Source organism: Opisthorchis viverrini (assembly GCF_000715545.1).
Source record: "Opisthorchis viverrini unplaced genomic scaffold opera_v5_162, whole genome shotgun sequence".
Taxonomy (NCBI): domain Eukaryota; kingdom Metazoa; phylum Platyhelminthes; class Trematoda; order Opisthorchiida; family Opisthorchiidae; genus Opisthorchis; species Opisthorchis viverrini.
In genome coordinates this window covers 674,956-687,981 of record NW_008751818.1, presented here as the reverse complement: position 1 = coordinate 687,981, position 13,026 = coordinate 674,956, and the positions used below count along the sequence as shown (strand labels likewise).

Sequence of the window (13,026 nt, the reverse complement as noted above, 5' to 3'; positions counted from 1 at the left end):
TCAGCCGCCATTCGACTGGTGAAACTGGCATAAAAAGATGAATGCCTATGTGATGCCCACCGTACATATGCAGCATCCATTTTAGGAGCCGGGGACTACCTACTGTAAGGGTCTGCGGTATTACTTACCCGCAAAGAAATACGGTGCATTCGAGACCCACATCCACGCTATTTATCTTATGGACACTAACCATCTCATTGCGATCAGATAAAAAGGAACAGCACCATTTGGTTGTGTAGAAGTTAAGTGTCTTGTGAAGTACAAAAAAGTACTGAGCATCATCCGGGTAAAGATCAACGACAAAAGCACAAAGGTAGTACATCATAATGTGCTGATGTCATGGCTATCTTGGGATCGTGCAGTACGTTGTAGTTGGTCATACAAAGTTTATAGAAAGACATTGAAGCTGAGGCGTGCAAACGAACAAGCGTTAGAAATATAGAGTAGAAATTTATAACTCCGTCATACTTTTGTGGATACGCAGCTCACAAGTCAGTAGTGGTTGACGGATAAATCCGAACTGCAATAATTAGCAAATCAACGGGTGGGTCGGTAGAACGCAGAGGAATCGCAAACTTCAACGCTGATTTAATCTCTCCAGAATCTTCAGACCCTTCTCTTCGTATTCCTTCTTGGTCAACCACGAACTGTTTGAGTGATCTTTCATGATGTTCGCAAGTACAGCGCCGCCCAGAAACACCATGTGCTTACGTTGCGGTGGGGCCTCGATACGGATTTTGAATTTCTACAAAATACGCAACAACTGGGTTTACGGGAAGTTTCGAGAAGCTTAAACAAAGTGTAGATGGCGGATGCAGTAAAAAGTTCTCCACCCGGCTCCCGTGAAGATGTGTAAATCTATAAAGACAAACTACCAATCGCCATCAGGGCAAATATTTAACTAGATTATCACTGCGATTAGAGTTTCGGTTTCTGAAGGTAACAATAGGGTTAAATTAAGGAGAATGTTTCGAACATCCAAGGGTAGTTCCCGTTAGTCGTGACTACATGGATTGAACACGCGACGGTTCGTCAGACTCAGAAACGCACTGAGAACGGTAAATGAGTCTCCGATAACCGATTATCGGCAACGATGGTATTGGGCATCTGAAAAGCGGACTAGTCTTATGAAAATCATCAGTTGCCGTTAACTAAAAAAATCACTAAGGTATGTCTCGGTAATCGCCTCTAGGAACGCTCCGGATTCTAATACTATACGATAATGCTAACGGGTCAACAAAAGCCGCATTCAAGAAGCGGGTACTCACAGAGAGTCTCTCAGTATCACCCTTAAGTACATTCTGTAGATACAGTTGTTTGATTTCACGCTGAAGTCGACTTGGCAAACCAGGATACATTGTACTGCCCCCACTGAGCACGATATGTTTATAGAAAGCTGGTCTGGTATCGATATCTGCTGACTGAATGGTATTGAACAAGAGTTCGGCAATACCAACGCCTTCGTGATTGATCAAATGAGGTTGAAACAACGCCTCTGGAGCACTGAATAGTTCGCCACCAACTTTTATGACCCTACCATCAGGGAGCTGAAATAAAAAGTTAGAGAGAAAATCACAATCGAATAAGATTGGAGATACCAATGATTTGGTAAGGGAAGAGAAAACAAGCGGGTTTGACCTTGTCAGGATTTCAGAAACGTGAAAATGTTTGTCACTTCGACGTTGCAAACAAGTGTATTTCAGAACAATCTGATCAGTTGCACACATAGTGGGATGACTCTAACGCTAACCAGTGAATGACAGCAAACCTGGTTCCAGAACAGAGATGAGAGGATGGATGAGGCGAGATGGCTCAGGTGGTTAGTGCGCAAATTTACTGACCGGAAGGTCCGTGGTTCGAACCCGGCCTCTGCCTCTGGACTTTCCTTGTCTGGGCTTGGGCAACCTGGCAGTATCCCAGCCCTCGTGCTTCCTTCGGGTAGCATGGCAGCTAGGCACCGGAAGGGTGTCACAACTGAGCGTAATCTATATATATAGTGATTCGTAGATAACCAAGGAACACACCAACACTGCTGTGCACGAACACGCTGCTGAGTACGCACACATGCTGTGACTATGCACTTTCTAGGTAAAATGCACTCCTGTATCATTCAACTCTATACACTCCACTTAAGAAGCAATTTGCGTCCAATTATAACACGGAAACATGTGGACTGCGCTAACTAATGGGCCCCAAGAAGGGTGAAACCGGTCGCTGGATGATAAATAAAACATGAATCTCAATCAAGCCAAGTATGTTATGTACCTCACTAATACAACTTCACAAATACACAAAACACCGGCCCCAACAGAGAACCTCCCTAGAGAGATACACATCCTTTAAGACAAACCAACCCAAAGAGGATAAATACACCATACATCATGCTCTTCCTGTGGTGGACTATGCAACAAATAGATTGTGACAAAATAATCGGAGAAAATTAACCGGTACTGAGATACATATCGGCAATCTTCGGTGACGGAGACAAATGTGGGACTTTCACGTGCGAAAGATTGAAACTCGCACCAGAGATGGGTAAAAGTACCTTGGTGTTGAAAAGTCATACCATAGAAATCTATTTATCCGGCAGCTTCGCAAGACGGAAGAAAAGGGAGCAAAATTCTCACAAACTTATCATAAGTAGTGGTACGGCCTGAAAGATGCATGATACTTATTAGGTGTGGGTTTATCACATGACCCTGAATAAGTTATGAAATTAAGTAAATATTTGGCAATGGTTCTAGGTGCTTGGTCACTAAACACAGCACCAGATCTGGTCTGGCATATTCCAGCAGCTGGAACACTGCGCAGATACACTAGAAAACCGGAGCACTTATGCTCAAACGTCATCAGTTGTCGATGCAAACATTTCAAAGACATCTGATTAATAGCAGCTGACCGTGTATTTCTTCACCAAAACAGTAGTTTCCAGAGCCAAGCTTTGCTCCTGCTCCAAATCGTACGCCACGTAACACAACTTCTCTTTCATTTGGCGTATTGTCTCGAAGTCCGCGGTTTGATTGAAAGCGTAGCCACGAAGCAGTAGAAGCTGGATACAGAAAGATATAAGACAGTGCGCAACAATCTGGTTAATTATGAATCTGGGATGGGTGAGAGAAAGGAAACTCAGCATTGTTACACAACTGACTGTATGAAAAGACCCAAATATAATCAAACAAATACTCGGTTGTACTTAGTCCAGCCAATGCTGGGAAAATTAAGCTAGAGAACGAAACATAAGCAGGGAGCCACCTAAAATGGGAAAATCTGACTGCAACAAAATTGGACACAAGGTAGTTTACGGAGAAGGCAATCGACCGGTATCACAGAAACGAAACGAAGCAGTACAGCAACTCACTGACACAATTCATACGGTGGGTTGTAATTTCAGCTCGAAAATTAATTACTGTCGTGTGGACATGTGAACAAGCGATCTTACCCAAGAAAGAAAGTAGATGAACTCACGTAGACAGAGTGGATCTCGGCGGCTAACGCAGTCTTACACTTGATAAATGGGCAATGGACAGCAAAATCAAATTTGACCCCGGATTGTTTGGAGCGCAAGCTGCTGACCTAGAGGCCGAGGTTCGAACCCACCCCTGCTTCGGTAAGCATTACGATTCATTCTCTGTCTTTCCTTAGGGATGCAGGGGCCCTTTACCGGAACTGTGCCACGACTGGCCAATTTGACTTCATTTAATTTTAACTATGTGAAGCACATAGGAGAATCCGAAGATTCCATAGAACACAAATCGAGGAGTGAAGGTTTTTAATCCCCCCTTGTTCATCGTATATCATAAAGGAACATTGAACCGTTGGGACTATCTATATAAAAGACGGTCCATGAGGTAGGTAAAGACCAACAGTTAGATTGACTATGCGACCACGGTGAAGAGACATCCGAAACAAAATCCTCCGCTGAATTTCTGGTCTACAAAGTACAGGATGATTTCTGGAAAACGTTCATCCACCGGCTGGTGCGCGAAGCTTCAGTAGGGAATCTTACATCAAAGAGGTTAATAAGCGTGTTTGCTTAATGTTAGAGGTAGGTGTAGATAATGCAGATGCATTTTCAAACAACAACTGTATTGTCATCAATATTCATCAAAATCACTAACCATTGTTAAGAGTTCCTCCAGTGAGTGACTCACAACCGTTGAAGGTTGTCTGTCAGCTGCTCCGCGAATTCTAATCCCGCTGAAACAACCTCAGCATTGCGTAAAATCATCTAACCTTATGATTACGGCTGTGAAAATGATTTTGTCCACGTAGGCTAGAAAGTACACATGGGTGCAAACCAGCAAGGCCTGCCCGACACAACTTTGTTTTTCTTGTGAGTCTCTCGCAAAACCTAATTTGTTGGCAAATGAGTGTATTTCGTTTGTTTTCCTCCTTAGTAAGAGCTGAGTAAAATGACTAGCAAAGTACAGACTGGAAAGTCCCGCGCCAGGCCTTTATAATGCATGTGCACATCGAAATCGTACGTGGGAACGAAACAGTCACATGATAACTAGTTCAATACTATGACATTCAGCAACGATGTTATCCACACATTCATATTTTCAGTGCTGAGCTAGTTAAGACTGATACTGCCGGCAAACCACCGACGGTCACTAGTGGTTGGGACCCACAAATCGATCGACTAATTCCCACCTTCGTTATAGCTTCGCAATTCCTTTTAACATCTGGGTTTCATTGAAAACAACTTTCGTCGAATCGTTCGCCAGGTCGTTGTTTGCATTGTCTGTCGTTGTCTGTCATTCCGATTGACAGTCTGCCAGCGATTACCTACGCCTCATCCTGATGGTCGCCATTGACACTAACATCCTGGTTACAAAACGTGTTTTTTTTACCTATTCACGACTCAGACATTCACATTCTAAGAGTGTTATACTGCTACGTTTCGGTGAGTAACGGTCATTCTCGTAGAGTTTAGGCTATTGTGAATCGTTTTCAGTCAGTTTAACTAATCCCACCTAGCACAGGCGACCGCTTACACTCACTAGGGAATAATTGAAGCTGGATTGAATAGGATCTGTGAGGAAAAGTGGAGACTGAAGTTCTATTGTTTGAGTCTACTATCACAAACAACGTTACTCTAGAAGTCTATTATCATCCATGAAAACCAGCTTACTGAAACCTGTTTCTGAGACTCTCGAAAGTTCCGTTGAATAGGGTTGGTTTAAGTTAGTCTTACTGGCTGAAACCACAAAACTGAAAACATCAAGATAGGCGGTGTTCATAAGTTTGCGGAGAGCACTTTGCTGTTTCACTTCCATATAGACGACACGCTGGGAAATGGTACGACATTCCCTAGAATACCATACCTGAGCTGGTCACGGTAGGTGAGAAATTGATATTTTTCGGTAGAAAGTGACGCTAAGAGAGTCAAAAACGCAGTTGTTTGGTGCACAAGCACGAACTTGGAAGAAGGGTTGGTTAGTATTTCGACCGGTTCGAGTCCCTACAGAAGTGGACAAAGGCCACTGTGGACATCCAATCAAGCGAGCAATCAAGCCCGAAAGCTATACCAACACCGGGACAACCAGCAAATGTAGCTGAAGAATCACCTTAACTTCGCAGTTGCGGGTTGCGAAAGCTCAATTACTGAGTTTGGATCTTGTATTCAAGTTTCAAAAGTGCCGCAAATGTCTATAGATAGAGTACGCAAAAGCGGTTCCTTGACCAGATTATTTAAGGTTCCGAACATTGAAGGCTGCAATTGAGACGGCAAAACGGGGTGTGATTAATGAAGTGGTGTGCAATTGGTCCCTCACCTGAGTGTCAAGTTGGCGTACCTACAGCTGGGCTCTACGGAAGAATGATTACCAAATGAGGTGAAATGGGACGTAATAAAGAATAATGAATACAGATGGGTGTCGACGATCATATGCTTTCGCTTGTCCGCCCCACATATGCGACGAATAAGGGGGACCCGGCTGGGGTCACCACGTGACAGCCGATGTGGCATGAATCCACATTTCTGGGCACTTTATCTGTACCTGAGCTGGGATGCCATCAGGGTGCCCAATCCTAGACAGGACGACGATTAGGGTCTTCAACCAAATCCTTTGACTCAAAAATGATTATCACAAGGCACATGTTGCGCAAGACTACCACAGCAATCTGGATATTGGAGAACGGATTACCGCACTTGTGCTAACCCCAAACCTGTAAAACTAGGACTGTGATTGTCAGACCTCTAATAATAATAATAATAATAATAATAATAATAATAATAAATAATCGTTCAGCTACAACATCCTTTCGGTGCCTGGCAGGCATACTGCCCAAAGGAAGCACGAGGGCTAAGATATTGGCAAGTTGTCCTGTTCCTCTCGCTGGTTAAAGAACTTCCAATAAGTATCTTAATTTGACGATGTCATGTACAATATCTCCGATGGTTCAGTGGTTAGAGCGCGAATTCATTGACCGAAAGATCCGTAGTTCAAACCCGACGTACGCATCTCGACTTCTCTAGTTTAGGCTTGGGCAACCTCGAAGTATTTTAGCCCTTTTCTTTCCTTTGAGTGTCATGGCATCTAGGCACCGGAAGAATGTTACGGCTGAACGATTTTTTACATCTCCGAAAGCCTGGAACGTGCTTTACAAATTTGTACAGTCATTTCCAAAACAGTACTGCTGTCTCGGGAGACGACTGAAAACCTGATTACAGTTTACCATTAAATGGCGTGTGGAAGTATTGCTGAAACCATAAACAGGCGTCAGTTTGCTAGACCTCCGTTGAAGGGTAGCAAGTGCACGCAACGTCTCCAAAGCCTACTGTCTATGGGGAATATCGGTTATCACAAAGCATCGAGGTTACTCCTTTCACTTCCTGCGGTTCCAATTTTTTTCGCAAGTTAGTCTGTATTTAAACAACATGCAACCTAGAGGAGGTACCAACAAGTTGTCCCAGATGGAAGTGACCGAACAGTCAGAGGTGAACTTTAATCACCCAACTACCTCAAGTATCGTAACTGGACACCGAAGCATGCCACAGCAGAATGATATAACTTTGGTTGAGTGGAGACAAAACCGAAAGAGAAGTTCTCTCAAAAAGATGAAGATGCCTCGGTGACGATACGGTTAGGCATCCCAAAACAGAAAAATCGAATCAGCTCTCTAAATAAACAATTGTCATAAGAAAGCAAAAAAGACTATAAAATATTGATAAGTTTAGTTAAGAAGCGTGACTGGTGTTTATTCTCGCAAAGTTGTTTGGGGATTTACAAATAGGCGCAAAACGGGACCTTGCTGGAGCCAAAATTTATCGTCTATGGTCTTCGCTCAACGTCTACAGTAAGGGGAAGGTCAACTATCCATACTAGTAACTTCATTCATGTTTAAAACAATCAGATATAAGGATATTTCGAAAGCAGATTAACCACTGAAAAATTCTGACCTTAATCAGATACCGGGTGATATCCCGTCCAGCGACATCCAATCTTTTGGTCAGGCGTGGCATGGAGAAACCATCGTAAACAGGACAAACATGCGTTACTCCGTCTCCAGAATCGACAACCACACCAGTCATCAGTCCTATGTATAGAAAACGGATGGGAAAGAAAACTGGTAGAGGCTTTTTGACGTTGGAAAAGAACTGAGCGTAGCACGTGTCGAAAAACGAAACCAGTGGGTTTCACATAGCAAAGGGCAATGATGATCAGGCTATTCATGATAACCCTCAAAGTGAAATTCGGTTACTAAAGGTGAACTATTTATGAGCCAAAGGAAAACTGAGGGCACGAAACAACTTAAAACTAAATAATGTGTCAGATCCCCACCGGAATCCTCTTGAGGAAAATGTTATATGAAGTACGACGTTGTCTTCAGAAAGAGGTAAACATGACCTTTCAGAAAGATTAGACAGCATGTGGAAGTAGGCTAACCTATCACCGTCACACCACGGAGCGAGATTGCTCAAGTGGTTAGAGCACGAATTTACTGGCCGGAAGGTCCGTGGCTCGAACCCGACCTCTGCCTCTCGACTTCCCTTCTCTAGATTTGGGCAACCTGCCAGTATCCCAGTCCTCGTGCTTCCTTCGGGTGGCATGACAGCTAGGCACCGGAAGGGTGTTCATCATCATCATTGTCAGCTGAATGATTATCACTCTCGCTATAATTGCAGGGTTTCTTCCACCATTGCCGGTCGGCGTGAATGAAAGTCATAAACACAACAGAAGGCACCACTGAACTGAAATAGTCATTAATAATGAAAATACAAACGCCGGTACAAGAGAATGTAAATTCTCTAAAGAGGGTTCCAATTTGCAGTACAACATCCGCCACGAAGAGACTGGACCTTACCGTTGTGTGACGGTTTGTGTACCTCCGCGACCCGTTGGGCTGTACTGACCGTGTCATCTCGACAGAAAGCCTCTCCTACCAGGATGATGAATGGCTGGAAGTCTATCCAAATAGTCTTCTGGTTCCCCAGGTTGGGAGTTAGAACATGTGTGACCTATAAAAATGGTAATGTGCTTAGATTACCCGCTAGGCTTTTAAGCCAAAGGCACTGGTTGAGAGCCCTAACCGTCCTCTCGTATAGATCTATATGCCCTCAGAGTATCCCAGCCCATGTACAAACATGGTTCTTATAACTAACAGTACTATCGTGCCCACAACGACCGTCACAGCCAGGTCGCCATAATTGGCACATACAGCAGGGCAGATAAGCGAACACATGCTACTGCTGACGCGGCCCATCTTACACTTTCACGTGTTCCCCCTTCTACCATACCCCACCTCTATTTGAACACTCTGCGCACATGGGGGGCGAGATGGCTCAAGTGGTTAGAGTGCGAATTTACCGACCGGAAGGTCCGTGGTTCGAACCCGACCTCTGCCCCTCGACCTCCCTTGTCTAGGCTTGGGCAATCTGGCAGTATCCCAGTCCTTCTGCTTCCTTCGGGTAGCATGGCAGCTAGGCACCGGAAGGGTGCCACAGCTGAGCGATTTTTTTCTTCGCACGTCCCACTACTGGGATTGACTGCTTTGCTAGCTGTGCATTACACCCAACTTCAGCTTCTGTACACCCGGCCTCAGCAACAAACCTAAACACTTCGAAGACTATTTTCAAACCCAACTGCCCTTAGTATACGCAAACTGAAGCAAGGAGGACAACTAGTGGCATCTTGCTAGTACGCTGTATTCCATTTCCACTGATTGAACTGAGTGTTCTGTCGCCCTCTTCCAGCTTGTCGCTGCACACATCTGGTTGCCGCAGCTGGATATGCTTGGGTGAGTGGTGTCGAGCCACTGAGTAGAAGTCCCTTTAACTGACTGGATACCCGTTGATGGTCGCTTCTGCGTGGTTTATTTGGCAGCATGTATGAGATAGTCTTGAAAAGGCGAGGTCCATCGCAACCTGTTGCGTCTGCTTACGCTACAAGTGACTAGTTTTGAATCTGCCAAAGACAGTTTCTATGATGACCTGGATGCTCTTTTACAACAGGCTAAAAGCTCAGACATCGCTGTGGTTGCTGCTGGCATGAACGCCCAGGTAGGTAAGATTAGCACTGACCTATTCGGTGGTCATCTTAGCACACACCTATCAAAACCTGCTCCTCAAACGCCTGCTGGCTGGTCCAATGTCAGAGAGTAACGGCCACCGGAAACAAATATCCAATGCGCTGCCAAGTCTGTTTGAAGTAGAACCCGGCAAACCTCATCCAAACACTAAATCTCCGATGAGACCGTGACATACGGTCAAGAAACGAGCCAAGTACCATCCAGGGAGAGACGCTCAAGTTGTGGAGCGTTTTACGCATCTTGGAAGTTGTATTAGCTCTGGTTGTAGTGTGACTGATGAGGTCGATGCATGAATGTGCAAGGCCCAGGTTGTGTTTGTTAATTTGAAACACTTTTGGCGTCAATGCGCTATATCCCTGAATCTCAAGGAATGTGTATCAGGCTACGGTACGGACTGTTTTGTTGTATGGCTGCGAAACTTGGCTTGTCCCAACAGTGGAACTGAGACGTCTTCAGGTGTTCGATAAACGCTGTGTCGTCGCCATAGCTCGCGTGGGTTGGCGCCGGCGAATCCATGATGGGATTATTAGAAAGCGAGTTTTCGGTTGTGCAACGGGCACTTTCACTGAAGAGCGTGTCCAGCACCTGAAGCTGCGTTGGTTAAATCATGCATTGCGTATGCCGAATCATTTGTTGAAGACAGTGCTGCTCCCCATGCCCGACTCAGAAGGACATAACTAGAGGTAGCCAGCCTTTGAGCTGGCAGTGTATGGAAGAGATTACGAAATGTTTGGGTGCAGTTGATGTTACTCGCCTTTCAGGGTGGGGACCGCGTGACCCCAAATGCGCCTGGTTGAAGATGCTGCAAGACGACTGTCAATCGATGTCAATGGCGTTCGCGTTGTCAGCTCCTAACTGGATTGTCTGAATGTGGCTGAAGGTGTAGGCACCTCAGAATAATTGACATTGGCCAGCACTAGGTCCGCTCCCTCACCCACCCTTTTTCTTTACCATAAGGCCTTCGGATAAATCATTGTTGTACGGCAGCGAAGTATCCGTGTTGAACAGTGATGTCATGCTATTCATGGTGACGATGATTCCGTATTATGGCGGACGTAATAACAAGCAGGAAAGTTGTGTTACTGGTGGTGAAAAATGATTACGATAACCGTGATGAACATCCGTCGAAGGAAAATGTGACGTAAAAAGTAACTTGCATTAGTACGCTCCCAAGTCAGTGAAGATTCACATGATTAAGACTGCTGAGATAGCAGCTTGGCAGTGGAATAACAGCTAGTTTGGAATGTTGAATATGTTGCCCGGGGGGCCAGGATTTTTTACCGAAACGCGTAAGTTTCCAAATCAGGAAAACTTAGTTTGGTGCCTCACCAAAGGTCATCACAAAGAGTAACTACAAAGATAAACTTACGCAACAGAAGCTGAAAGCATCATCTATCGCCTGCGATGACGCATCTTTGGGACCATAAGTACTGGCTCAGTACGAAGCCTTCATGATAAACTTTGAAACATCGAATAGCTTGCGTCATAGAAGTAGCAACGGAAGATTAACTGAACCACACAACGGAAGATTGACTGAACCACACAACTGAACTGAAGGGCGACATCCAAGAAGCACATTCCCCACTAATTAGCTACCGTAAAAACTGGCGTTGTCAACAGAACCAAACAAGGTTGACATATCAGGTGTGCAGATGCTAATCATGTTTCGCTTGTAACCACCCGAAACTGAAACTCGAAATGAGTTAAGAGTAGGTAACTTGGAGGAATGACGGAAAGGGGCGGAAGTTCGTCCTCAAAAAATTCACGCTTCGGGTTAGTACCATCAGACAACAGATACGATTAGATAACAGAATTTCTCATTTAAAAAATCACGTTCATATAGAGCGTCCGATAAGGACTTAGGCTGAGTGCCATTGGATGACCTCTGATGAACCTGTCCTAAACCAAAATCCGACCACATTCAGAGCATGTTTCAATGTGTCAGACATTCACTGGAGCATTAAAGCTACAGCTTTCGCCACGGTTGGAAGCACCACGGGTGAGACATCAAATCCTAACATCTGTACGTCGGCAATGACAGCAGCCCAATCTGTGTGAATCGAGGAATTCCGGGTAAAAATGGAAGGATTTGTAGCAGGATGGGGCAGAGAATGCTACTTGGTGTGCTGAACAAATGGTCTAACATTGCAGACACCGATGTCAACCGGTCTTGAAGAGCGGGTGGAATGCTCGTTTGGGCTTTGCCCCCAGGCACTAATTTGGTTGGATGAGATGATTCACGATAGATAACAGTGTATTATGGCCCATTGTACCATCTGTTCTCATCGCAGTATCTTCATACGCTAAGCGTTAATTAGGCGCAAACAGGGTGAAGTTGTGAAGCCGAATCAAGTGCAGTTAGAGTCTGCGACTCAACCGGTCAAGAATCTCAGTAATCATGAATGTTAGAGACAAAGTTGATTGCTCACCTTGCGCATATAACGTGAGAGTCGCTTGGATGGCTATGTAGACAGCGTTAAACCCGTATTTTTCGAACATAACTTCAACCATCTTCTCCCTGTTCTTTAGAGGGTTCAGCGGCGGTTCCGTCAGTAGGATCTTCGAATGTTTGGGATCGACATTCATCTTCTTTGGGCCAAAAATGTAGTCGTAGAGGAGTATCATATCATCCCAGTTACGGACAATCCAATTCTCCATGGGGTATGAAATTTCCAGAAGCTAACGACGTTCACTCGCCTCATCCCCAATCATGATATCCCGCATTTCAACATTCCCGATATTCGAAGTAGCCCGAAGCATAGGGCGGCCAGTCATCGAAGGGAATATATGTTCAGGGAAGTTTGACCCGGCATAACCACATTTAACGAACTGAAAACCGAAATTTTCTTGTATTTATATTCTGACACTCCTACCCCAGTTCCATTGTCACACACTATGATCTTATCACCAGATCCGTCTGTGGCCATGACCGATCGGGAAAAGCAACCGAGGCTCGGCTGAGAGACAGGTTAATTGTTAGGAGTTGATTGGTCAAGCTCTGAAGGCATTTCGCGGACGACCTCGAAGTTCAGTCCTTCTAATTAGTTTCACTGAGTAAGTCGGTTAGCGATAGATAATAATGGGTATTCTGTTATAAGTGCATTCCCCTCAGTCTGGACCAGATAATCGGGTTCCGACTGCGTTTTACAGGAGGAACAGCACCCATGGGTCATTTTAGCCTAACATGTGTCTGTAGTATTTTGTATCTTTCTTTTGCTACGACCGTAACATTATGTATTTTGTCTATTGCATAACTGTTTTTTGTTTGAATACGCTGAAATACAAAAACGCGCACTTGTAGAATTCCACGCGATTCTATTCTCCTGATCTCTCTCGCGCTTACAATGGTCATTCGCGAGTCACGTGCTAACTCCGGTATCATAACATTTCAGAATACCTTCAGAATCTGTATATGAGAACTGTTCAGAAGAAGATACCTGGACAACTTTAATGGGATTATTGTTCAGTCGCTGACCTGAGCCAACGACGATT

The 13,026-nt window shown here is 44.7% G+C and overlaps 1 protein-coding gene across 1 annotated transcript in view; it reads right to left on the bottom strand.

The window, feature by feature from the left end:
• Nucleotides 1-225: 225 nt before the first annotated feature.
• The window catches only part of T265_07205 (hypothetical protein), a gene marked incomplete at both ends in the record, with an annotated part of 15,601 nt that continues 2,800 nt past the window's right edge, over nucleotides 226-13,026 (bottom strand). The window contains 4 exons of the mRNA XM_009172661.1: nucleotides 226-745; nucleotides 1,269-1,547; nucleotides 2,900-3,049; nucleotides 7,406-7,572. Coding sequence (XP_009170925.1) covers nucleotides 578-745; nucleotides 1,269-1,547; nucleotides 2,900-3,049; nucleotides 7,406-7,572 — 764 coding nt within the window. The remainder of the gene's footprint in view (nucleotides 746-1,268; nucleotides 1,548-2,899; nucleotides 3,050-7,405; nucleotides 7,573-13,026) is intronic.